Genomic DNA, 27,773 nt, shown 5'->3' with positions numbered 1-27,773 from the left:
TAAAAGAAAGTGATGTCATAATGTCTCTGCCAGTGAATTTTAATTTGAATCTTCATTGCAGAGATTTACTCCTGAGAGGTAAGTTCACAGAGTTTCTGTTCACTATTTATTTATTTATTTATTTATTTATTTATAGAGATTCAAGTAAGACCAATATACATGCATTGTAATTGAAATGTGTAACACACACACACACACACACACACACACACACACATATATATATATATATATATATATATATATATATATATATATATATATATATTTGAAGAAGTGCTAACTATCTTTAAAATCCATTCTCTCATCTCTTCTTAGCTTTACCAAATTCCACTAGAGCAGAAATGTCTTCATCTAGACAATGTGGGGAAGCTATTAAAAAAAAAGCCAACAAGATGCTCGGATATATTGTGAGAAGTGTTGAATTTAAATCAAGGGAAGTAATGTTAAAACTTTACAATGCATTAGTAAGACCTCACCTAGAATATTGTGTTCAGTTCTGGTCACCTCGTTACAAAAAGGATATTGCTGCTCTAGAAAGAGTGCAAAGAAGATCAACCAGAATTATCCCGGGTTTAAAAAGCCTGTCGTATGCAGACAGGCTCAAAGAATTGAATCTATTCAGTCTTGAACAAAGAAGACTACGCGGCGATCTGATTCAAACATTCAAAATCCTAAAAGGTATAGACAATGTCGACCCAGTGGACTACTTTGACCTGAAAAAAGAAACAAGGACCAGGGGTCACAAATGGAGATTAGATAAAGGGGCATTCAGAACAGAAAATAGGAGGCACTTTTTTACACAGAGAATTGTGAGGGTCTGGAACCAACTCCCCATTAATGTTGTTGAAGCTGACACCCTGGGATCCTTCAAGAAGCTGCTTGATGAGATTCTGGGATCAATAAGCTACTAACAACCAAACGACCAAGATGGGCTGACTGGCCTCCTCTCGTTTGTAAACTTTCTTATGTTCTTATGTTCTAACTTAGCTCTCGCTATTCCTTATCCAATGCTGCCATCGTGTGGCCATTTGGTTGAACTGTTATTTCTAATATACATAACTTTTTTTTTATCTGAACACACAACACAGCTCTCAGTGATAAGCGGTTGCTGGTGCCCTCTGCTGTTTACAATGGGTAGTACAGGTAATGAAATTCAGCAAAGACATTATTACTGTTATTATTATTTATTTCTTAGCAGACATCCAGGTCGATTTACAATTGTTAAAATATCACATTACAGATTATCATAATACAGATAAGTGCAGTTATGAAAGTACAATAAAATCAATTCAAGTAAGAGCAAAATAAAGCACACAGTAAATTATAAGAACGAATTCGACTAGGAGCAGCTAAACCTGATCGTAACTGATAGGAACACGTAGTAAGCATGATAAATGCATGAGAACGATTTCAAATAAGAGCAATTACAGAAAACCTTATTATTTATACACACAGTACTCTCCTGGTTATCCTGTAAATATTGTTTTTGCTGTATTTTAAGAATGTATCTGAAATGTCTATTTTTGCACAGAGGTTAAGGTTAATATGAGTCATTTCAAAGAGCAACTGAGCTGTGTTCAGATAAAGAAAAAAATACAAGTTATTTCAACATACAGTTTTAGTAAATGGCCACACGATGGCAGCATTGGATAAGGAATAGCGAGAGCTGCGTTCTGCCCGTCTCCATGAAGTTCACTGCCTGCCTTGCCCATTGTAACACGCTCGACAGAGCCGCGCCGAATTAATGAGCTCACAGGGGGCGTGTCTCAGTGTGGAACAGCTGGATCTCATTAAATATGTTGGTTTGTTCAAAAGGAAGCCAAGCGAGGAGGTGTTTGCGTTTGTTTTGCAGATTACGACGCACAGAGCTCGTTAAAGCAGGTGAATGCACACAGGTTATTTGTTTGGGGTTAGGAGAGTTATTTTAAGGTTGGTCGTGTTCTTGTATTTCAGAGCTGGCTGCGCTTGCTGCTCCTGGCTGCTCTCTGTTTGACGTCACGTTGCTTCTCCAAACCTTTGGGAAACTTACCAACAACATCCCCTGTTTATACTCTAGTTGCATAATGAATGACTTATCCTATTTGTTTGATGTATATAGTGACACGTAATTACATTGAATTGTTTCATTTATCATAATGTATCACACATGCGGATTGCATTCATTTGCAGTCCATTATAACCTCATTGTAATGTTTACACGTCCTGTAGTTAGTTTCTGGATTCTCAGACTATACAGAGTCAGTTTGATGTCATTGTTGAACATGAACTTTATTGTAACAGTATACATTTATCAGCTGATACAATGTGAATTCATGATGAATACATTTCAAATTGTAATAATGTAATTCCGTGTCTGCAATTCATCATGCATTACATATGAACAGACGCTTATTTTAAAGGGTTACCGTGTATTTAATACAGCGTTGACAAGGCGTAAGAAGGCGTATCTGTGCAGCGCTGCGGAAATCTGCGCTGTAAGAACACTACCAATATGCTTTTTGACAACATTTACATCAGTACGAGTCAATTGCACGGAGCTGAAAGCAGCGCACTACCTGGGGCTGATCCCGTGGCTGCACGGAGCACGGTACTAAACCAGCACGCAAGTTAATCGGTGCTGTCAAAAGCATGTTGTTTGGGATGTTAACTCGCTGCGCTGTCTCTGCTTTCTGATGATGTCACATTCTCAGCAGAGACAGTCGAATCTGCCTCCATGTCGGATTCCGCGCAGTGTCCGCATCGCATCCAACACAGCGCTCACAGAGCCGACATGGAGACTCTGCGATCCAGTTTCAGAACCTCCTCGACCCGCCCTCGCTTCCATAGGGAGACCAAAGAGCCAAACATACACTGCGGATCCACCCAGCCTCGCCTTCTGCTTGGGACGCTTTCATTTCAGAACCGCACATAGAAAGGGTTGCTACTGCTTGCAAAGTCTGTGTGTGATGCATGTATTTGAATGGGGAGGCTACGATAAAAACACATATATCTTAGTAAATACAAACCGAAGGCGGTGTTTCTGAATGCAAAGAGGTTTCCGCTAGAGCAGTCTCAAACTAAACCAGTGAAGATGGACGCGTCAGTGTCTCCGTGTCGTTGTTTCAAGACGAGCTCGCCTCCACCGTCGAGCTCGCAGTGAAAGCGGCTCTAGACAGCGTCGTGTGCGCGATTACTGAAGCTGTCCGCAGCAAATTCACTGAATTACAAGAGGACATGTCTGCAGTGAAGAGAGAGAATGAAACTCTGAAGCTGAGATTGGAAATATCAGAGAGCGAGCTGAAAGCCGTGCGAGGGTGTATAAACGCTGCACATGCAGACATTAAACAGCCTTTCATATTTCAAGGTAAGATTGGTTTTATTGTGTGGTATTGCTCGGTCAATCCAACACCTCAAACCACCTTCTACTGGAAAGATCTTGGTTCGAATCTCTCTTCAGACACGTTTTAAAGTGTTTGATTATTATAAGCGCGGTTAATAGCACAGCCCTGTCCTAATATTGGTTATATAAGGAGTCTAATAGAGGCATTGTGTTATTTTATAGATTATAAGAATGCAGTGCATCTAACCTAGTCTAATTCATATTTAAATAGGTATTCTAGAAACTAAAACTACTATATTGGTAAGTCTTAACCAGTCTGTAATTAGAGACACACGGTGTCCTTCTGGTAAAGTGTATAGAGTCCCGCTGAGACAGTCACAGACCATGTTGCAGAGGTTGAGAATGTAAATATCTCTGTGATGTATTTGTGAGGGTCTTTTAATAGAGCCTTTTATTAGACACAGTGTACAGACCCTGATTAACAGCAGTACTAGAAATAATAGCGCGCTCACAATGCTTTTAGCTTATTCACGCTCGCCCTGGCGAAATGTTTCTTGACATAATCAAGCATTAATAAGAGCCAGACACTTTATATTAACGATATATTGTATTGTTGTTAAAAAAAAAATAAAAAATACCGGTATATCCTGGGGCTGCACCACAGCATCATCGCAATGTATTCAGTGCTGAGTGGGCTCCACAAATGGCGCTTGTAATTGAGTACCGAACTGCATCATGGGATTGACTGTCCTGTCCTTCTTTATATAGTCCTAGCCCAATCCCAGAAGTCCATTGGAGGAGTAATCATATACATTATATATATATATAATCAAAACACGTGCTGAATATCATTCTGAAACAAGTGAAAAAAATATGCAGCCTAACTACATAAAAAAAATGCTTGTGGAAACACGCTTTTATTGCATGGAGGTTGTACTTCTCGTATTTACCAGTCTAGTTATGATGGAACTGTATGGGAACAGTGAAAAAAAAAAACTTTCGTCGTCTGCAATCAGAAAATCTGTGGTGAAGCCCACTCTGACTGCGTCGCTGTAATGTCCCTCGTGGTGATGTCATAGTGCTGTTATGTGCAGTCGCTGTAATGTCCCTCGTGGTGATGTCATAGTGCTGTTATGTGCAGTTGCTGTAATGACCCTCGTGGTGATGTCGTAGTGCTGTTATGTGCAGTCGCTGTAATGTCCCTCGTGGTGATGTCGTAGTGCTGTTATGTGCAATCGCTGTAATGTCCCTCGTGGTGATGTCGTAGTGCTGTTATGTGCAATCGCTGTAATGTCCCTCGTGGTGATGTCGTAGTGCTGTTATGTGCAATCGCTGTAATGTCCCTCGTGGTGATGTTGTAGCGCTGTTATGGGCAGTCAGTGTAATGTCCCTTGCGGTGATGTCATAGTGCTGTTATGTGCAATCGCTGTAATGTCCCTCGCGGTGATGTCGTGGTGCTATTATGTGCAGTCGCTGTAATGTCCCTCGTGGTGATGTCATAGTGCTGTTATGGGCAGTCGCTGTAATGTCCCTCGTGGTGATGTTGTAGCGCTGTTATGGGCAGTCAGTGTAATGTCCCTCGTGGTGATGTTTCCATCCCAACCATGATCACAATACAGTATGAGTTCACAGAAAGACATTCCTCAGACACTTTGCTGAGACTTGCCTCTGTTGTCCTCAGCTGTTGTGCGGTTTCCTGCTGCGAGGGAAAATGTGTTTTAATTTGGGAGTTAAAAACAGGGTAAAGTAACTGTATTAATTAAAAATAAATAAATCAAATAAGGGAAATAACTCTTCTTAGACCCGGTGACATTATGTTGACTCAGAAATGTCTTCATCTAGACAATGTGGGGAAGCTATAAAAAAGGCCAACAAGATGCTCGGATATATTGTGAGAAGTGTTGAATTTAAATCAAGGGAAGTAATGTTAAAACTTTACAATGCATTAGCAAGACCACATCTAGAATATTGTGTTCAGTTCTGGTCACCTCGTTACAAAAAGGATATTGCTGCTCTAGAAAGAGTGCAAAGAAGAGCAACCAGAATTATCCTGGGTTTAAAAGGCATGTCGTATGCAGACAGGCTAAAAGAATTGAATCTATTCAGTCATTCTGACAAGGGGCTGGCTTTGTAGAGGAGCCTAGCTAGTAAGTAAGAGTTGTAATTTTATACAGTTTTGTTTCCCACAGATCCCATAGAGAGCCACGCTATCCCTGAATCTGAAGCACAGGAGGGGCCAAAGATAGAAGCAGTTTACACACAAGAGGAGTCCTTTGAGCAGGAGTGGTGTGCAAGTCTAATACAGGTTACAGAGCTGCCATGTGTTAAAGATGAAGACATCCCTGAACAGGAATGTGTTCCTATTAAAGAGGAATTCATAGAACAGGAATGTGTCTCCATCGCAGAGGAACTTCCTACTGAAAATAATGTCTGTACACTTGAGGAGAACAACAAGCTGGGATCCAACCTGTGTGATGATTCTCCATCTGGATGTGATCTGGGATTTGGAGGTAATCCTACAAAACAAGCAGCATTGAGCTGCCTATTGATCCTGCAGAACCTGGTACTGAACACCAGCAGTGTGCTTGAGATTCATATTTTAACAAGGGGAGCTGCCCAACCACTATGTCAACAAGGACATCACTGTGCTTGCTCCTGAGGCACCTGCTAGATGTGCAGCCACTGCCACGCCTCTTTAGAATGCTGTGAGATCAGCGCTGTCCAATCACGCTAGATGTGCAGCCACTGCCACGCCTCTTTAGAATGCTGTGAGATCAGCGCTGTCCAATCACGCTCATGGAGGCCATTCCACTCCACATTGAACAGGTTCACTTCTATAAAGTGCTGTTCCTGTGCCTGGATGGAGCTTTAACTGGTTCAATTAAACAACTTAGAACAGGTTTGGAACAAAGAGCAGGAGTGGAAGGGCCAGCCTTGGACACGCCTGTGTTAGATCTGTGCCTTTCCCCATTCCTGGTAGACTGTTTGCAGTTGTGCTGCTCCCTCAGCTGTACAGAGCTGCAGGGATCACATGTCCCATCACTGGGTGATGCCAAATCCAGTCGGGTTGCTTAGCGTCCCCGGAAAAAAACATTTCAGTAGAGCATTTCTGTGGAGAGTATGCAGCAGCATCGCCACAATGAGAGTGAACCCGTATTGTATGACCCATCAGTCTTATTTTATTTCTTACACTTTATTCAAATACAATATCATGTTTAAAAGCTCATCTCACTACAACTATCCCAGGGACTGTAATGTTTGCTCTCAGCGGCACATTTCATTCTTGTGTGTCTCACAGTAAGCATTGCTGTGTTGTTATTGTCATGTTTATGACATGAAGCCCTGCAGAACAGTGCATGTGGAAGAATGCTGTACAATAACCTTTGTCTCTCTTCTCTTTCTTTCTTTAGCTTCTAAAGTAGATGGAGAACACGACTCCACTCCATCACCCCAGTGCAAAAACTCTACTAGAGGCAAACCACAGTGCAAGAAACACAGAGAAACGACACCCCAAGAAGAGTATGTGAAGACATTGAGAACTCACTCAGTTAAAATCCCTTCTTTACAAGACAGACACCCACTTACTGTGGAGAGTACAGAGACGCCACATTCTGCATGTTTTAACAATTCAGAAACCCAGGGCAACTTGAAGACCTTGCCTCATTCTATTAAAGGTGGGAAGAGTTCCTGTCAATTAGACGCTCCTGAAACTCACAAGGGAAATCCCACAGGAGGGACTACGTGTTCCTGGGCTGATTGTGGGAAGAGTTTCAATCATATATCGCTGCTTAAAAGACACCAGCGCATTCACACAGGAGAGAAACCTTCCCACATACAGACCAGTGATAAGAGTTTCACACAGTTAGGAAATCTTCATTCACACCAGCGCATTATCACAGGAGAGAAACCTTATCACTGTGCTGAGTGTGGGAAGAGATTCAGTCACTTAGGAAACCTTAAAAAACACAAAGACATTCACACACGAGAGAAACCACATCACTGTGCTGTTTGTGGGAAGAGATTCAGCCTGTTTGGAAACCTTAAAAGACACCATAAAATTCACATAGGTGTGTAAGCCTATCCCTGCACTTAGTGTGAAGAAGTGAAGTCAGTTGCACACTCTTGCAGGACTCGAGAACATTCTCAGAATTGCAGACACTTGGGGACACCTAAACAACAGGAGTGCATTTGATTAAATACAGAAATATTTACTGAAAACAAAATAATAAACCTGCTTGATAAACAGGGTCCCCCCTAATCACAATCTGTTCAGATCAAAAGCTCACATACTCAAATATGAACGAGTACATCTTGTATTGATCGTCTTGTTGAGCATTCGGATTGTGTTACCTCACATTAGTAATATATTAAATAGATTGTTATTATGAATGCACGTTTCTCTTTCCTTTCTCATGCGTTGCTCAGCCTCTTGCAGTGGGTTCTGTTGAAGCTTCCTCGATACCACGGTGAATCTGCGGTACCTCAAGACACAGCACAGTGTACTGCAGTTATCATGCGGGCAGCTTGCAGTGTAAAGCAGTACTGTTTCCAGCAGGGGGCACCAGAGAGCTTTTAGGAATGTAATGTGCTGCATAGCATTGCTTCTGAACGAGATGATTTCTGCTCAGGATGTGTTTAATACTGTCCTCTCTCTCTTGTGTACTCTATTAACAAACGTAGGTTCTGTGTTTTTAATATCAATTTGTTGATTGACAACGAGACAACTAAAGCCAATAAAATCTATATTAAAAATGCTTTGTTGCCTGTATGAAATGCTGTTTTAAATGATGTTCAGTGTCTTGTCAATCAAGGATTTCATTTTAAACATCCAGTAATAAATACCGTAGACGTCCTTGTTTCTGCATTTCTTATATATACCATGACTGGAGTAGCTTTTTAAACTGCTGTCTGCTCATACAAGCGATCCATGTACAATCAGGCATATATTTTGTCATTAAGTATTATATAGCTCTGTGGTTTATACAAATAGTTTAACTTGACGTTGCTTTGAAGCCCGTTTCAGTTCTACACTTTCCTGTAAAATGTTCCCCGCTGTTACAAGTTTGATATAACTTTTTATTATTTATGATTTTGGAAATGCTCTCGTTAGATATTAGGTAGTTTCAAGTCGTTATTATTTGTAGTGTTTTAGATTGCTAGGTTGTGAGATTTTAAACAGCAATCTCACACGCCTGCATGGAAGTTAGAATCAGGGATGGAGGATTTATAAACTGCAGAATCGGGAATGGGAGACAGAACAGGCATTTTCAATACTTGGAAATGGGACTTTTAGCAACAATGCCTCCATCTTTGGTTTGAAGTAGATTATGATTAGCTGCTCCACAGCTTAGTATGCAGCTCTGTACTGAGTCCACAAGTTCATTGCAATTGACCCAGATGGTTGTCATTGCTGGCTTCATTAGGAGCACTAGGCACTGGGAAATGTAGTTCTGATGCCATTTTAAAATCCCAGAACTACATTCTCTTTAACAGATTTCAACAAAATGAGCATTCAAATCAATTCAAAATGAGTATTCAAATCAATTCAAAATGAGTATTCAAATCAATTCAAAATGAGTATTCAAATCAATTCAAAATGAGCATTCAAATCAATTCAAAATGAGTATTCAAATCAATTCAAAATGAGTATTCAGATCAATTCAAAATGAGTATTCAAATCAATTCAAAATGAGTATTCAAATCAATTCAAAATGAGCATTCAAATCAATTCAAAATGAGTATTCAAATCAATTCAAATTGAGCATTCAAATCACTTCAAAATGAGTATTCAGATCAATTCAAAATGAGTATTCAAATCAATTCAAAATGAGCATTCAAATCAATTCAAAATGAGTATTCAAATCAATTCAAAATGAGCATTCAAATCAATTCAAAATGAGTATTCAAATCAATTCAAAATGAGCATTCAAATCAATTCAAAATGAGTATTCAAATCAATTCAAAATGAGTATTCAAATCAATTCAAAATGAGCATTCAAATCAATTCAAAATGAGCATTCAAACCACAAGCTAATAAAGAGGAAGTACAGTGTAGTATTAGTTATTAACCCTATAGGCTGATACAGAGTCCCAGCACCAAAAACAGTGTGCAAAACACACCTGACTGTGTTTAGTTATTTTTTTGTTATTTCTTTTTGATTTCATCAAACAAAACATAGCTAGAAACAAGAACTAAAGAATCACAGATTGCACTGCTGTAGTTGAATCATGTAACACAGAGTTATTATTTTTAATGATATAACAGAGGATCAACTTTACTTCCCACCCCCTCCCCTCCCCTCTGCTATTTCGTGCCTGTGGTCATCCATTAATCTATATTAATTTCAAGACTTCTGAATGTTGATACAAAAAAGCTGAGGAAACAGTGACATCTAGTGGAGAACATAAACCAGACACCAGTCAGTGTCCTGTCAAATCACAGATACAATAACAGGATTGTCTCCACACACTAGAATCAACCATCACAGACTAGCAGCTCTGCACACACTAGAATCAACCACCACAGACTAGCAGCTCTGCACACACTAGAATCAACCATCACAGACTAGCAGCTCTGCACACACTAGAATCAACCATCACAGACTAGCAGCTCTGCACACACTAGAATCAACCATCACAGTCTAGCAGCTCTGCACACACTAGAATCAACCATCACAGACTAGCAGCTCTGCACACACTAGAATCAACCATCACAGACTAGCAGCTCTGCACACTCTAGAATCAACCGTCACAGACTAGCAGCTCTGCACACACTAGAATCAACCGTCACAGACTAGTAGCTCTGCACACACTAGAAGCAACCATCACAGACTAGCAGCTCTGCACACACTAGAATCAACCATCACAGACTAGCAGCTCTGCACACACTAGAATCAACCATCACAGACTAGCAGCTCTGCACACACTAGAAGCAACCATCACAGACTAGCAGCTCTGCACACACTAGAATCCACCACCACAGACTAGCAGCTCTGCACACACTAGAATCAACCATCACAGACTAGCAGCTCTGCACACACTAGAATCAACCATCACAGACTAGCAGCTCTGCACACACTAGAATCAACCATCACAGTCTAGCAGCTCTGCTCACACTAGAATCAACCATCACAGACTAGCAGCTCTGCACACTCCTGTAACACAGCATGAGATCAAAGAACAGCCACATAAACTACAGCCAGGGAACTCCTGTGGGACAGACATGAGTAAGGATCCGCGCAAAGTGATGTGCGGTTTCAAAGCCCCGTAAGAGTCTGTGTGCTCCCGTGGTTAAAGACAAGGGCTTGTAGGGAAATAGGCGTCACACATACTTTTATTTTTGAATTTTTATTTGTCAAACAGTGAGTTAGAGATCACGTACATTTTCTTCACTTTTTTTCTTTTTACACAGCTTCAGTGGTTTCAATATCTCCACACACAAAATCGCAGAGTCAGCTCTGAACACGGCATCCTTTATATTCCCTTGTGTGATGGAGTGGAAATCCGCTCTGCAGCGCACTCCAGCACCCACACAGCTCCCTGACCTGCACACCGCAGGGCAACTGCTGTACAAAGGCTGTTTTATCAGTCCCTGCTGTGGATTAAAATAGTATTGGTTTTAAGAATAAATAATTAAACTCACATGGGGAGGTGTCGGGTCACGGGGCTTCCTGTGCAGTAAACCTGCACTTCATGGAGTCGGGCAGTACGGAGCTCTCGCTATTCCTTATCCAATGCTGTCATCGTGTGGCCATTTAGTAGAACTGTTTGTTGTGATATTTATTATTTATTATTTATTTGAACAAAGCTCAGTTGCCCTTGAAATGACTCAGATTAACCTTAACCCCTGTGCAAAAATAGACATTTCAGATACATTCTTAAAATACAGCAAACAGAATATTTACAGGATACGCAGGAGAGTGCTGTATGTGTAAATAATAACGTTTTCTGTAATTGCTCTTATTTGAAATCATTCTCATGCATTTATCATGCTTACTACGTGTTCTTACTGGACTCATATAAGCAAATAGTTACTATCAGGTTTAGCTGCTCTTAGTCGAATTCGCTCTTATAATTTACTGTGTGCTTTATTATTTTGCTCTTACTTGAATTGATTTTATGGTACTTTCATAACTGCTTTTATCTGTATTATGATATTCTGTAATGTGATATTTTAGAATGTGATACTTTGTACTGTGATAACTTGTAACAATTGAAAGTCGCCCTGGATCAGGTTGTCTGCTAATAAATAAATAAATAAATAAATAAATAAATAAATTAATTGCTGATTTTCAATACCTGTACTACTCATTACAAACAGCAGAGGGCACCAGCAACCGCTTGTCACTGAGCTGTGTTCAGGTAAAAAAAAATATATATATTACCAACAGTTCTACTAAATGGCCACACGATGGCAGCATTGGATAAGGAATAGCGGGAGCTAAGTTCTGCAACCGCTTGTCGGCGCTGCATCTGCACTCCATCTAAAATGTCGCCCTGCATAAGGGCGTCTGCTAATAAATAAATAAATAAATAAATAAATAAATAATAATAATAATAATAATAATAATAATAATAATATCCTTCTCTTGGTTTTAATGTTCCTCATGACTCGGTTTTCATGATGAATCCAGTTTGTGTATAAATTAAACACAGCAGTATTGTTTCTTGTTGCATCTAAATCAATAACCAGGTTTTTATGTCTTATTTTTTTTAATTGGTCAAACAGCATAACAGGGTGTAGAGATCACATACATGTTCTTTAAAAATGTATTGGTTAGTTTGAAGGAATACATTATATATCAAAACATATCATTCATGGGTAAAGAAACTAAAGAGATGAAGATCTTATTCCGGTTTCTTGACATGCACTGAAAAAAGAATCTGGAAGATGAGTTTCTAAAGTGTATAGAAATGAAACTGCTGAGGATGTGAATTCATTGGACAATGAAATGAGGAGGGATGTGAAGTACAAATCCCACATATTGAGAGGAACGGTAGTTCCTCGTACAAGTTAGAAAATCTTGGCGGAACTGCCGAGACTCACTATACAGAGAGGGGCAGCAGTGTGGAGTAGTGATTAGGGCTCTGGACTCTTGTCCGGAGGGTCGTGGGTTCAATCCCAGGTGGGGAACACTGCTGCTGTACCCTTGAGCAAGGTACTTTACCTAGATTGCTCCAGTAAAAACCCAACTGTATAAATGGGTAATTGTATGTAAAAATAATGTGATATCTTATAAGTCGCCCTGGATAAGGGCATCTGCTAAAAAATACATAATAATACAGCACCAAGAGTTTTGTCCTTTTGAGCATGTTAAACATAATTAAGACAGTAGCGATAGCTGTTGTTGAAATGAGGGAGGATACATTGTAATTACTAGCCCCCCCCCCCACCATGTATTGGTAGATGGGTGTATTTTGCAGATCTACACGCCCACCTGAGAGGATTATTTAAGGAAGCACACATTCCCTGGCAGTCATCTGTTTAACTAGCTGTTAACAGGGAGCAGATCTCTTCTGAAGAAACTACAGCAACTTGTTGCTCACAACTGTCCTGTAAGTATTCTTGATGTTACAAATTATATTGTATGTGATGTTGGAATGTTTCTGCTTTAGAAAATATTTTGAGCACTTAATATCCATGTTTGTGTTGAATTGCTTTGTAGCACAATGCAGGTTATGTAAAGACGCTTGTTAGTAATTCTAATTGATTCATGGCAGTCGTACAAGTTTTGTTACAGTATTCAGAGCTCTTCTAGTTGTCATTGTAAAGAACAAAGGGTACAGCAATAGTCCAAACACATGACTCTAATAATTCAGTGAATGTCTGAGATACCATGAAATATTAAGATCCTTCTACTAAAGAGAGACTGAGACAAAGGTATAGACAGCAGTCCAGGACAGAGATAAAGAGAGACAGACAGAGGTATAGACATCAGTCCATTATAGACATATACAGAGATAAAGAGAGACAGAGACAGAGGTATAGACAGCAGTCCTGGACAGACACACACAGAGATAAAGAGAGAGACAGAGGTATAGACAGCAGTCCAGGACAGACACACACAGAGATAAAGAGAGACAGATGGAGGTATAGATAGCAGTCCAGGACAGACACACACAGAGATAAAGAGAGAGACAGAGGTATACACAGCAGTCCAGTCATGAAATGAATGGTTTCAGATCTGAAACCAGCCATCTCCCTCTATAGACAGGTGATCAACTCCTGGAAAGGGCTTCTCTGGCATGAGACTGTCTGATGTAAAAGGGAAGCACTGCTCAGAGAGTGGAGGCTGAAGGGAACCTGTATTATCTCCTGGGCCTCTTCACTGGCAGTAAGAGAGTCTGTGAAGTGGTGCAATAATTCCCAAACTGGCAGGGGAGAAAAAAAAAAAAATAACTGGTCACACTAAATTAAAAAAAAAATCTTCTGGATTTATTCAAAAGTAAAACACTGAAACGTACATGAACAGGGATCAGATCCTATACAATATAATTAGGGCTTGTTTTTTGGGTTTTATTAATTGTATTTTTCGGTGCTTATTTTGAGTTATTTTCGAGTTTTATGTAAATCGTTTTTTTCGGGGCTTTCGTTTTTGATAAACTTTATGAAATTAGTGTTTTTGGTTACTTTCCAAAATGCTTGAGCGTTTTTTTCTGTCAAAATATGTATAGTTAGTAGTAACTCGACAGTACTTGCACACTTAAATTGTACCTTCTTTCCTTTGCTGTCATTCTTCTGGGTTTTTTGTGTGGAGGCATTTTTGTACATTTCGCCACAATTCTGTTTTAAATCCTCCATATCTTAACTGTAATACAGCTTTAAATCTCGCTAACAAGCCTATTACTATCCTGATTGTAATCTCGTTTAAAAATCTTGCAAGCAGAGTCTCCAATAGAAATGTAGGAATGTGCTGTCATTTAGTAGTTGGGGTGAGTTTAAAGTTTAAAGTCTTCAGAACGAATCAAGGATAGATGCAAGTCAGGAAGGTTGGACATTGCTCAGCAACACTGGGAAACGTATTTCATTATTTTTTGTAGTAGATTTTATTTTTTTAATGAGAAAAGGGTAAAGTCAACATGAATTGATTAACAATTTCCACAGTTTTGACTGTGTTTTCCGGTGTTTATTGGCTATCCACAGATTTCATTTTTAGTTTTGTATCGGGGGTGTTTCATCGGGTTTTATCGGTTAAAACCGAAAATCATATATATATATATATATATATATATATATATATATATATATATATATATATATATTATGGTATATTATAGTGTAATGATCCACTAGTGCATATACAATACATGTGAATGGTATATTATAGTGTAATGATCCACTAGTGCATATACAGTACATGCACATGGTATATTACAGTCATGTGAACATTGCTGCTTTATTTTTCATTAATGCTATCAAACAAACTATGTTTCTTAATTAAAATGCTGAGAAGGAATTGTGTGACAAGGTCCAGTTCTTTCTATGTGAATGATTTATTATCAGCACTGTTGGCAGTATAGCTTGAGCTATAGAATTCTACCCTACACTGAATTAAAACTGTTATCATCATTCTGCGTTTTTAGAAAAGCATACACATCATTGAAACAAAATAAACTATTTTAAAAACACTTCTGACTTTAAACTAAGTTTATATATCATCATAAATAAACAAGATATATGTATTGACTCATAATACATGCTGTGCTGTCCCCAATGTTTTTTTTTATCTCTGTTAAACTGATTAATGACACAAACACAATGAGTACATGAAAGTTTAAATTAAATTCATCCATGAATGATTAATATGTTTAAATAAAACTGGGCATATTACTGCACCTGTCATAGATAAGCTTACACAACACACACAGTAACCTCACCTGTCATAGAAAAGCATACACAACACACACAGTAACCTCACCTGTCATAGAAAAGCATACACAACACACACAGTAACCTCACCTGTCATAGAGAAGCATACACAACACACACAGTAACCTCACCTGTCATAGAAAAACACACACAACACACACAGTAACCTCACCTGTCATAGAAAAGCATACACAACACACACAGTAACCTCACCTGTCATAGAAAAACACACACAACACACACAGTAACCTCACCTGTTGAACTAAAGAACATCTCTTTAGGTGTCTTATCGTCAAGACGAGAATTAAGAACCTTACTTGAATGATCATGTTTTATGAATTCCACATTATTTCAGTAGCCCAAGTAAGAACCTCACTTCCAATTTTGTCACTTAAGTCCTTTTATGAATACGGGCTCTGGCCCTGTCTGCAGCAGGTATTGTGTGATTACAAATCAAGATGAACTGAAGGGCAAGCTGCTTGGATGCACTCTGGAAGGTGCTCAAAATTGCCTGGAAGAGCACACAGGACCTTATTAAACAATTATTTCGCACATTTTATGAAGCATATCACTTTGTAACATACATGGTTTTGTGTAATTTTCATACACAGTTAACTATGGGGCAGCAGTGTGGAGTAGTGGTTAGGGCTCTGGACTCTTGACCGGAGGGTCGTGGGTTCAATCCCCGGTGGGGACACTGCTGCTGTACCCTTGAGCAAGGTACTTTACCTAGATTGCTCCAGTAAAAACCCAACTGTATAAATGGGTAATTGTATGTAAAAATAATGTGATATCTTGTAACAATTGTAAGTCGCCCTGGATAAGGGTGTCTGCTAAGAAATCAATAATAATAATAATAATAATAATAATAATAACTTCTTGAAATCAAAACCTTTGAATGTCCACCTGCAGAACTGCTAGCTTTAATGATGTCTTACACACAAGGGCAAGCATGTCATGAGAAGGTCTTGTGGCATGTTCTGCCATGAAGCCTATGGCATCTCCTAGTTCATTCAGGCTCATTGGAGCAGTTTTAACTGTATTTTCCTTTTTATTTCTGAAACAACACAACACCTGCTTCAAGTTTTGGATTCATCAAACAAGATGGAACCAGGCAACTGTCATTTATTTACAACTAATGACAGGTCTTTAGACTAAACACCTATGTGTTCAGATTTTGGTCATAAATTAACAGTTAACCCCTTGACTGCTACCAGATGCATACAAAAATAAATTCTGTGTCTGTGTCTGTGTGTGCTGCCAGTTTTAGTCACTTGTGTGAAGCCATCATTAAACATAATCTAAAACTATCTAAAATTGTAATCCAGCCATACCACCTTAAATAAGTCATAATAAGTTACCCTGAAATATCAAGTTTGTATTGGAAGTTTGCTTATTGATATTTTGGTTCATAACAACATATAATAATATATATATATTTTAATATATATTTATTATATATGTGATAATATAAGGTAAGTTTAAAACGATATTAGCCATGTATTTTAACATGCATTATTTATTTTAAATGTTTGTTTGTTCCATATGGGTACTCATTCACTTTCTCAGTAATGGGTTTTGGTTTCAGCAAAAACAATACTAATGAGAACAATGAGAATGAAAACCAGAACATTGTTAAAAAGCTCAGCATTTTAAGACAACTTTGATTGAAATGACATTTCAATAATCAGAAGTTCTGTTCAAGTGACTCTACATGTTTAATTTTTTTAGATTCCAGATCTTCTAGTTTGTGTGGTCTGACCGTGAAAGAGAACATGGGGAACGACAACTCAAACACCCACGTGGCCAATGCAACCGGGAAGCCACTTCGGATTTATTATCATGTGGAGAGGATGAGGCTTAATGAATTGGTGGTGGAAGGGGGGGCTGAGATCGGAGGTTCGGTATCAGACTCTGGTGCATCGTTGAGTGGGAAAATTTCCAGTAATGTGAAGAGTGTTTTTAAACCTGACTCCCGGATCCGCTACATACGATTGCCAGCCAACGACTACTGTAAATTTAGTGGGGAAGGGGAGCTCTTTGTCTGTGTCTTTGTGGAAGATAATCACAATGAAAAATCCTGTGTTGATACAATCTCCATCAATTTCCATGTCCCCAGTGACAGGTCTTTCATTGTGACGGCCAACCACAACATCAAGTTCCAAAAGTATGGTGCTGGTTTATGGATCGATGATCTAGGCTATGACCATCGCAACTAACATTCCTCACAAGACCAAAGCCCTGATCTGTAAACAATCAACAAAAGATATGAATCCTTCAGGGATAAGAAATTAGGAGTGCACCAGGTTGTGCCTACTGCTGAATCAAAAGTAAAGAAAACCTGGTTCCTCTAAGTTTAGAAAATATTTCCAGAAACAAATAAAATAAGACATAAACAATTGTACTGCACAGCAATAAATAGAGATGCATTGATTCTTAATTGCTTAAAATCATGATAATGAAATAAAGATGTGAAATTTGCAATTTGTTTGTTTCTTTGTTTGTTTACAAAAAAATAGAATATCTTACGTCATATTAAGACTGCCCGAGTAACGCCAGTGCTCAAAAAACCCTCCCTTGAGCCGGCTGTCTTATTTAATGTCTGTCCCATATCCAATCTTCCTTTTCTCTCCAAAACTCTTGAAAGGGCTGTAGCCAGCCAGCTGATGAAACATCTCACAGACAACAATTTACTTGAAACTCTGCAGTCTGGCTTCCATCACAGTACTGAAACTGCTCTGCTCCAGATTGTGAATGATCTCCTGCTTATTAATGCTGATGCTGCTGCTCCCTCTGTCCTTGTCCTCCTTGACCTAACTGCTGCTTTTGACACCATAGATCATAACATTCTTCTTGACCACCTTCAGAAGTATGCTGGGATCTCTGGAACCTGTCTCTCCTGGCTGTCCTCTTACCTATCTGGACGCATGCAGTCTGTTTTCTATGATGGAAGCAGTGCTGATGCAAACCCACTCACTTGTGGTGTCCATCAAGGGTCTGTTCTTGGGCCTCTTCTCTTTAACATCTACATACTTCCCTTGGATCACCTCATCTGTCGACACAGCCTCATGTTTCACTTCTATGCAGCTGACACCCAGCTCTACTTAAAACTAGACCCTGGATGTCCCTCTGCCATGGTCCGGCTCTCAGCTTGCATCCAAAACATCAAGGCCTGGATGACTGCCAATTTTCTTCAGCTCAACACTAACAAATCTGAACTTCTTCTAGTAGGATCAAAAACTCAACTCAATATTGCTTCCTTGAACCTTGGTAACTGTCTGCTGCTGCCTTCCCCCACAGTACGAAGCCTTGGTGTACTTCTGGATAGTAACTTCTCCTATGATGCCTAAATCTTCTCTGTAGTCAAATCTTCCTTCTACCACCTTCGAAACATCTCAAAGGTCCGTCCATATCTTACCCTCCCGGACGTAGAGATACTCTGTTATCACAAGCAGCTTTGGTTTGTACATCATGTGCTATAAGAATTTAGACCCTTTTGCATAGAAGGCCAATGTAGCTTTGGCTTCCAGGTCCTCATTGGGCCCAGAATCAGTTACTATGAACTTACCCACTATGATGTAAATGAAAGAATATGCTGGACATCTAATGATATGAAAAATAGTGAGTTCTGGCCTAGACCTGTGTTTTGGATGAAGGGAATCCCTCTTAAGGTTACCCTTTGTGAGCAGCGTGAAATGTATCAAGAAAATAGCTATCAATCCAGTACTATGGTTGACGGGTGAAAGAATGACTCTGAGTAAAGAAACCAGGAGCAAGTCTCTGGCAAACTGTGGATGTGACAAATGTAAGGGTGAGATATCAACGACAGGGCCTAAACCCTGCCCTGCTTGTAGCCATATGGTTAAGCATTGTCGAATGCTATTTCAATGTGATGGCCCCGAAGGTGTGTTCTCGCACCTGAGTATTGATCCAGATAATATAAGACGAGTCGAATGTGTGGAGTGTGAAACTGATCATACTGTAAGATGGGCACATTTGGGTAAACTGGAATGCGAAGAAGGTATTCCTGCTAGACGTATCCAGATATTTTGCAGGTATCAAGTGGAGGCTATTGTCCCTCATACCTGTGATGTGAAAAGATGGCTACCTTATCCTGTTGTGGCCTTCACAGAACCACTCAGAGCTGAACCATTGAGAGAAGTTGGAGCAGGGCTGACTTACTTGACATCAATGGGAGAATCTAAGATGTTGAAGTACCCTACTTATAAATGTATTATGCTATATTCTTTGTGTTAGTTTGCAATAATATACTACAATGTATCTTGTTATTGATCGACTGTATTATTGTTTAAAAATAATTCTTTGTAAGCAGTAACAATATTATTAGTGGAATTGGATTGAGTCTGTGTAAAACAGTTCATTGATAGAAACTCATTCTAGCATGTTGAAGTTAGGGGCCTCGCTCTTATCAAGAGGTAGGATCTCTAACATATACATGGAGCCTCCTTAGCATTCCAATCCAGTAAAGCAAAGGCAAGTAAAATGAAAATAACCCAAATAGTGGAAGGACAGTTGGAATTGAATTAAAATAAATAATGGTTTGTGATTTTACTGTAAGGTAGAACAATATGAAGGGTATTACCAGAACGTTTATAAGAATTTGGAACTAAGAGAATATTGTGCAGAAATTAACTTAAAGTAAGAATGTTCGTCAAAATAGAATGGTACCAGTCTGTGTCAGGCATACCACAAGCTTCCAAAAGAGAAGGTAATTAATATTGGTAACCCTTACTTTATAGTACCAGGCAGAGGGTGAAGTTTGGGGGTTTGGAATCCAAGGTTTATATAATGAGTGATCTATTACATATAAGTAATATCTCTTGGAACAAATGAGGGGGGGCCATAGCATAGGACCATGGTATGGCATACATCTGAGAAGATGCATACAAAAGAGTCCTCTATCAATGATGGATGACCTTGATAGAGAAGCAGATGGTTCAGAACTTGCCTGAACAGGATTTTTGGAAAAGAAACAGAGAGAGATCACTTTTAGTTTAAAGCACTGAATAGCTAAAATGAGACTGTTATATTTTGATTATGTTCCTGATAGACTGAATTTAAGTGAGAATGCTTGAATATATAGTTGCCTGCTTAAGAAGTTTGCTATGAGCCTTCTACCAGCCTCTATCCAATATATTTTAGTTAATTGTTAAACCACATCTATGCATGTAACAAAGCCAACCAAATAAGGAGAAGGTCCTTTGATGTTAAAAGGGACATTATATATATATATATATATATATATATATATATATATATATATATATATATATATATATTTTTTTTTATTGGGATAATTACATCAGGATATATCAAAAACACTTATTTCTATGTATTTTTATATTCTTGTACTGCATTCATATGCATGCTGTGTTCAGGACCTCTCTGGTACCAAGAAAGAATAACATCAGTTCAAAAGTTCACCTTACATATTTTGGAGATGTAGCAGAGGTGGACTAGGGGATGATGGCTAATGAATCTTATGAAGGGAGTTACCGGGTGTTTTAAAAAACTCGAAGGACAGGAGCTGTTAATGCTGATCAATGTTTATAACTTAATTGAGACTTCTGACGCAAGAAGCGAGGCAAAAACTCTATAAAAAAGGGGTAAAATCTTAGTCAAGTATCACTGTAACAGGGGGAGGCCTGTGCTGACTCTTCTGACGTGTTCATAGTGCTGCAGGGAGAGGGCAGCAGCTCGTCAATATCCGCCTGTCAGTCATGGCAGTGACACGGAGAGGGGGGAGAGTGGGTGTGCGGACTTTCCTTCTCTCTGAGTGGCTGGGAGGCGGGTCTTGGGGGAATTGCTGACCCTATAAGTTTCATTCTGCTGTTCCCTCAGGGCTGCCCACGGAGATGTAAACGGCGTGCGGAAGCGCTGGAGGACAATTAGCCGGGAGGAAAAATCCCAGCAAGACAAAGAAATAATAAAAGAAAGAAATCAAAGAACTAGCGGTAGCGGGGAAAACTCTTGGGCAGGCCCCGATAAAGTGTATAGCAGGCTGAGGGAGCCGCTAGGGTAGGACGGAGACCCGGGCCGTGCCGGTAGCGACGGTCGGGGTGAAGCTGCCGAGTGCAGCACTCTTTATTTTGTAGTTTTGTTTACTGTGTTTTGTTTTCCCTGTTCCTTTCGCCTTTTGATTAGTGTTTTTTTGTTTTAACCTCTGTACCCTGTACCGCTCTGGTATAGTTGTGGCTCTGTCGCTACCATAGCTGGTACGGCAGGCCACAGACAACAGCGCCCTCTGCGGGCTGAACCAAAAATCAGTTTCTAATAAAACTGGGCACCTGTGCGGTGTTTTCAGACTCATCTCTATGTGTCCTGTGTCAGTGAATTACCCACCACCCTTCCACAATCACCAACTTGCTAACTACAAGTTGTGTGGTCCATGCTCTGAAGATCTCTGATCGAGCTGATTGCTGTTGGGATTGCGTTCAGAAGTCTTTGCCTTTGAAGACAGTTCCTGTCCTTCCCTTATACTCCACACTTCCATAGATGATTTGTTAAGTATTAAGTACTTTAAATGCACGTGAAGTGAAGTGCAATCCTTGAGTCTAAATACAATTATACATTTTAAATAACTCGTGCTACACACACCCATTTATATTGCCACAGGGAGGTAAGAACTATTTGGAATCTCTATCTCCCTTATATTGAGGCATTGCTATAAGGTATAAGTTTTAGTCTCTGAGAATGATATATTGGATGTTTTAGGACTTAGCGGTAGGCGTCTTTAGTTTTATTCATGTGTAGCCTTAGAACAAAACATGTTGTAACCATGAATGTATTGCAGTATTAAAGCTAACAGCTGTTAAGGCACTGGACCTCCCAGGCTGCCTGTCAGCTGGGATTCCACATAGTCTGTAACTACTCAATCCATTTTTTTAGTAGTTAATAAACCGAATGGGGTACTAATACTACTCTGATTCATTAAAACTCCAAATCAAATGAGTCTGTGTCAATTTCTTGATTTTTAAAAGTCATCTGGATACGTTGCAAGCCCAGTAAACGAACAATCAACTTACAGGAGTCCGAAACATCTTAATGTCCTCCTGAACGTCTCCCAAGTTTAACAGTGTGCTTAGAGTATATATATATATATATATATATATATATATATATATATATATATATATATATACCGACTACAGCTGGTTCAAAATGCCGCTGCTAGGATCCTTACCAAATGTGAAAAGCATGATCACATTACCCCCTGTCTTGCCCAGCTGCACTGACTACCTGTAAAGTTCAGGATTACTTTCAAAATTCTCCTGATTGCCTACAAGGTCCAGAGTATCTCTCCAACCTGCTGACCCGCTATGTACCTCCACGCAAGCTGAGGTCCTCTGACGACTCTGGATTGCTTGTTATACCCAAGCAAAAGCGCACCACACTTGGAGAGCGCTCTTTTAGCTTCATGGCCCCGACTCTCTGGAATTCTCTCCCAGCTTTGGTTTATGATGCTCCCACAGTCGCTCGCTTCAAATCAACTCTCTAGACCCACTTTTTCTCTTTTGCTTTCAATGCTTTTTAAGCCTGAAATCTGTTATTATCTTTTGTCTAAATTGCTATTTCTGTTTGTTTTTTTTACTGCATCTTATTTGTATGATTCTGTATGACACACGCATCCACAATGTTTAGAACTCACATCCTAGCGTTATATTTAATGTATTTTGCCTGTATTTAATGTATTTGCATAGTTTTTAATGTTGTATTTAATGTACTATGCCCTGTATTTCACTGTATTTAATGCATTTGCGTTGTTTTTAATGCTGTATTTAATGTGCCATGCCCTGTATTTCACTGTATTTAATGTATTTGTGTTGTTTTTAATGCTGTATTTAATGTACTATGCCCTGTATTTCACTGTATTTAATGTATTTGTGTTGTTTTTAATGCTGTATTTAATGTGCCATGCCCTGTATTTCACTGTATTTAATGTATTATGCATTGTTCCTCACTATCTTGTAAAGCGCTTTATGATGCTGGTCCACTATGAAAGGCACTATATAAAATAAAGATTGATTGATTGATTGATTGATTGATTAAACAAAAACATGTATTGTAATGCATGAGTCAAATTGACCCACGTGGCAGTTCCAGGTAGAACTGTTTAGAACTTTCTCATTTTAGCGATTTTGGTCTCTACCAGCTTTGCACATCTGGACACTGCAATTTTTGCCCATTCTTCGTTGCAAAATTGCTCAAGCTCCGTCAAGTTGGATGGGGACCTTTTGTCAACAGCAATTTTCAACTCTTTTCACATATTCTCAATTGGATTGAGGTCCGGGCTTTGACTGGGCCACTCCAGGACATTGACCTTTTTGTTTTTAAGTCACTCCAGTGTGGCTTTGGCTGTATGTTTGGGGTCATTGTCCTGCTGGAAGATGAATCTTCTCCCAAGTCCCAGGTCTCTTGCAGACTTCAGTAGGTTTTCCTCCAGGATTTATCTGTAAATTGCCGCATCCATTTTGCCCTCTATCTTCATGAGCTTTCCAGGCCCTGACGCAGAGAAGCATCCCCATAGCATGATGCTGCCACCACCATGCTTCACGGTAGAGATGGTGTTCTCAGGATGATGTGCGGTGTTAGGCTTGTGCCAAACATAGAGCTTAGCATTGAGGCCAAAAAGCTCTATTTTGGTCTCATCAGACCATAGAATCTTCTTCCACTTGGTCTCAGAGTCTCCCACATGCCTTCTGGCAAACTCTAGCCAAGATTTGATGTGAGTTTTTTTCAACAATAGCTTTCTTTTTGCCACTCTCCCATAAAGGCAAGTTTTGTGAAGCACCCTGGCTATTGTTGTTGTATGCACAGTGTCTCCCAGAAAAGCTGTAGAAGACTGTAACTCCTTTAGAGTTGCCATAGGTCTCTTGGTGTCCTCCCTAACTAGTGCCCTTCTCGCCCGGATACTCAGTTTTTGAGGACGGCCTGTTATAGACAGATTCACAGTTGTGCCATATTCTCTCCATTTCTTAATAATGGACTTTACTGTGCTCTGAGAGATATTCAATGCCTTGGAAATGTTCTTATATCCTACCCCTGATTGGTGCTTTTGAAGAACCTTATTCCGGATTTGCTTTGGAATGTTCCTTCGTCTTCATGATGTAGTTTTTGTTAGGAAATGTACTAACCAACTGTGGGACCTCCCAGAAACAGTTATATTTACCCTGAAATCATGTGAAACACCTTAATTGCACACAGGTGGACTCCATTCAACTAATTATGTGACTTCTAAAGACAATTGGTTGCACCAGAGCTTATTTAGGTGTGTCACAGCAAAGGGGGTGAATGCTTATGCAATCAAGACTTTTCAGTTTTTTATTTGTAATTCATTTAGAACAATTTGTAGATTTTATTTTTCACTTTGACATTATGGACTTTTTTTGTGTTGATCAGTGGCAAAAACCTAATTAAATCCATTTTGATTCCATGTTGTAACACAATAAAATGTGGAAAAGTCCAAGGGAGGTGAATACTTTTGAGAGCCACTGCTGTATATCAAAAAGAAAAGTCATGCACATTAAAGTTATGTGTGCAGAAGTATGTATGTTCAATGAAAGTATCATTTATATCAACTGTTTGTAAATTCATTTATGACATTTAAGTGATTAAGAAAAGAATGCTTACATTTTTGGGGGTAAATGTATTATTTAAGAAAACTGTCTTATTAGTAAGGTATATATAACAAAACAACCAGCACCAAACAAATAAACATTGTAACAGCAGATCAAAAACACAAGACAAATTAGTAGAAACAATTGTGTTTTTCATATGCCCACTTTAAATGGCTGGGCCCTTTTTATAACTTGAATTTTTTTTTACTTATAAATGTGTTTGTTACATATAAAATAAAGAAAAACATTTTTTTTTAAAGTTTGCAATATAAACCTGTGTGGGAATCAAACCCAAGACATGATTCCAATGCAGATTATTATTATTGGTTCATTTAGCAGACACCTTCATCCAAGGCGTGTGAACTATGCATCAGCTGCAGAGTCACTTACAACTACGTCTCACCCGAAAGACGGAGCACAAGTGACTTGCTTAGAGTCACACAATGAGTCAGTGGCTGAGGTGAGATTTGAATCAGGGTCCTTCTAGTTACAAGCCTTTTTCTTTAACCACTGGACCACACAACCTCCTGATGTAGATGCCCTAGCTTTCACATTACAAAGTTTCTCCTTAAATTACAACATTACCAAGTAGTATACCAGTAATGTTACAGTGTTTAACAAATAATGAGACAATGAATAAGCTTTTGTAAATAATTATGTATTATCCTGATTGTATTGAAAGCTTTCATCTGATTTTGCAAACTATCATAATAAGTTTGATTAGTTCATTTAGTATATATATATTTTTTTAATTTGAAAGTAAAAATATATGAAAGCATGACAACCTTTATATACACAAATCTTCACTAATATACAATTGCACAAGAACTGTTGAGTATTTATTTTCATTTCAAATAATAATACATGTTCATATAATAATGTTTATAGTCGATAGTGGAAAATGAATAAATAAATACCAAGATAAATAAATGATTTAATATATCAATTAATACATAAAAAGGTGTATGTTGATTTATGTATTATTTCAATATGTATTAATGTATTTATTTATTTACTTTTTTACTTACCAAATATATAACCTATCCTTCAGTATAGCTAATTCTCAGAAATTAACGTTCCTTTGTCCAGCAGGCCCACAGATAGCGTTACTCTGAACCAGTATAGGGACCACAATGAGTGTTACTCTGACAGGAAACCATATATTTTCAGATTGAAATCCCATGCATTCCAGACCGCTTATTTATATACTGTGTATATATATATATATATATATATATATATATATATATATATATATATATATATATATATATATATTTGAAGGCAAATGTTCCATTTTAAAAAAGACATAAATTGTTTAATATAACGGATGTAGATGTCACAATAAGTGCATTCCTTATGTACATTTCCATGTTGCCAAAACCAGTTAACTGTCATTAAACTCAGATGTCCTGCAATACTTTTTTACTTTTTTTTTTTTTTTTGCGGGCGACTAGTATCAATAAATAATTTAATATGGATGATACATACGTCAAAATAAATGCCTTCCTGAGACTGAAACACATTGAGTTTTGGTTGTAAATCTCCCTCCCGACCTGTGAGGGCGCTAAGCAGCGAAAGGAGAAATCTTTGGACGGGCTGGCCTGACAGTTCTTACCCCGGGCCGGTCAATCTGGAAGAAGGTGTGACTCTGTTGCAGGAACCTATTTACCCGGAATAGTAACAATGTGGCAGCTACAGATTGAGAGGAACGGTAGTTCCTCGTACAAGTTAGAAAAACTTGGCGGAACTGTCGAGACTCTCTATACAGCTCCAAGAGTGTTGCTGTTTTCACCGTGTTGCAGCTGCAAAACTAAATCACTTCTTAGTACCATTCCACTTGAAACATAAAGTTTGAAGCTTTCTTAGATCGAATGTGAAAAAAATGCAAATACCTTTAATACACACTGAGATATAAGTCGTCAAACTAAGGTAAAATTGTCATTCTCCTTTTTTCATCATCATCATCTTCTGTTCCTTACTCACGAGAGAACAAAAAACTGCGGGTTTGAAGCTGCTGCATGAGAATTCCACGTTGATAGAGACACACTTTAGCCTGCTGCGCCGCTGGTCAGCTGTAGGATCGCCCTTAGTTTTGCTGCTTACAAAATGATCTGCTCGACTGAAAATCTCCAGCTGCTGGTTTTAAAAACAGCAGTATCCGGTTACATTGAAAAAAAACGGCCTGACTCGATTTCACTCGTGTTGCTATAGATCAGGGGTGCCCAATCCTGGTCCTGGAGGGCCGGTGTCCTCCTGGCTTTTGTTCCAACTGACCCCTAAATTACTTAATTGGACCAATCAAGCACTTATTAGAAGCTTAATTGGTCCAAATAAGCAATTTAGTGTAGAGTTGGAACAAAAACCAGGAGGGACACCGGCCTTCCAGGACCAGGATTGGGCACCCCTGCAATACATCAAAATAAACCAGGGAACTCAAGCAGTTTGATATCCATTCCAGTCACACTAAGCTATTTATTATGTTTTGAAACATATCGCACAAAAAAAAAAAAAAAAAAAACAATCCTGAGGTTCGAACATACAACCCGCTGCGCCTCTGGGTAGCTGTTGAAATGTATTTAAATTTTATTTAAACTGACATAAATTAATAAATGGCAAGCCAGGAAAATACATGTCATTAATTTATTTGGTTGATGTTTTTATCCAAAGCAAATTATAGTTGTATAGGCGTCCCATATATTATGAAAAAAGTCATTTCGAAAAATATATTTATGTACCGATAGACTCTTTGTCATACAATATGACACTTGTGAGCCATCACTTAGTGTTTGTATTTGGCAGTATAGGTCAGTGGTGTAATGATTAGGGCACTTCACTATGTACTGGAGGGTCATAGGTTCAATCCTAGGTGGAGTACATACTGCTCTTTTACCTATTGCTCCAGAAAATAAATATTGATTCTACTTTAAACATAAAGTCTTAA

General features: G+C 38.8%; 1 protein-coding gene and 1 long non-coding RNA gene across 4 annotated transcripts; both read left to right on the top strand.

Annotated features, from left to right (window-relative positions):
* Nucleotides 1-1,755: 1,755 nt before the first annotated feature.
* Nucleotides 1,756-8,074, top strand: LOC131709273 (zinc finger protein 135-like). Of its 3 annotated transcripts, none has more exons than XM_059011665.1 (3): nt 1,756-1,884; nt 5,512-5,832; nt 6,733-8,074. In XM_059011665.1, exons 1-3 carry the CDS (start codon nt 1,800-1,802, stop codon nt 7,395-7,397), a joined length of 1,071 nt encoding a protein of 356 aa, XP_058867648.1. In that variant the 5' UTR covers nt 1,756-1,799; the 3' UTR covers nt 7,398-8,074. The 3 variants fall into 3 exon arrangements, with proteins under 3 accessions (XP_058867648.1, XP_058867646.1, XP_058867647.1); XM_059011663.1 differs by lacking the exon at nt 1,756-1,884 and adding an exon at nt 2,556-3,346 and having other exon boundaries at nt 5,497-5,832; XM_059011664.1 differs by lacking the exon at nt 1,756-1,884 and adding an exon at nt 2,577-3,346.
* Nucleotides 8,075-12,765: 4,691 nt separating this feature from the next.
* Nucleotides 12,766-17,675, top strand: LOC131709291 (uncharacterized). The gene is made up of 2 exons (XR_009311455.1): nt 12,766-12,877; nt 16,923-17,675. It is a non-coding gene; the product is annotated as an uncharacterized LOC131709291 (long non-coding RNA).
* Nucleotides 17,676-27,773: the final 10,098 nt, after the last annotated feature.

The sequence above is a fragment of the Acipenser ruthenus genome, chromosome 42 (assembly GCF_902713425.1).
Source record: "Acipenser ruthenus chromosome 42, fAciRut3.2 maternal haplotype, whole genome shotgun sequence".
Lineage (NCBI taxonomy): Eukaryota > Metazoa > Chordata > Actinopteri > Acipenseriformes > Acipenseridae > Acipenser > Acipenser ruthenus.
The sequence above is the reverse complement of the archived record's forward strand: the minus strand, read 5'-3'. Positions and strand labels throughout refer to the sequence as shown.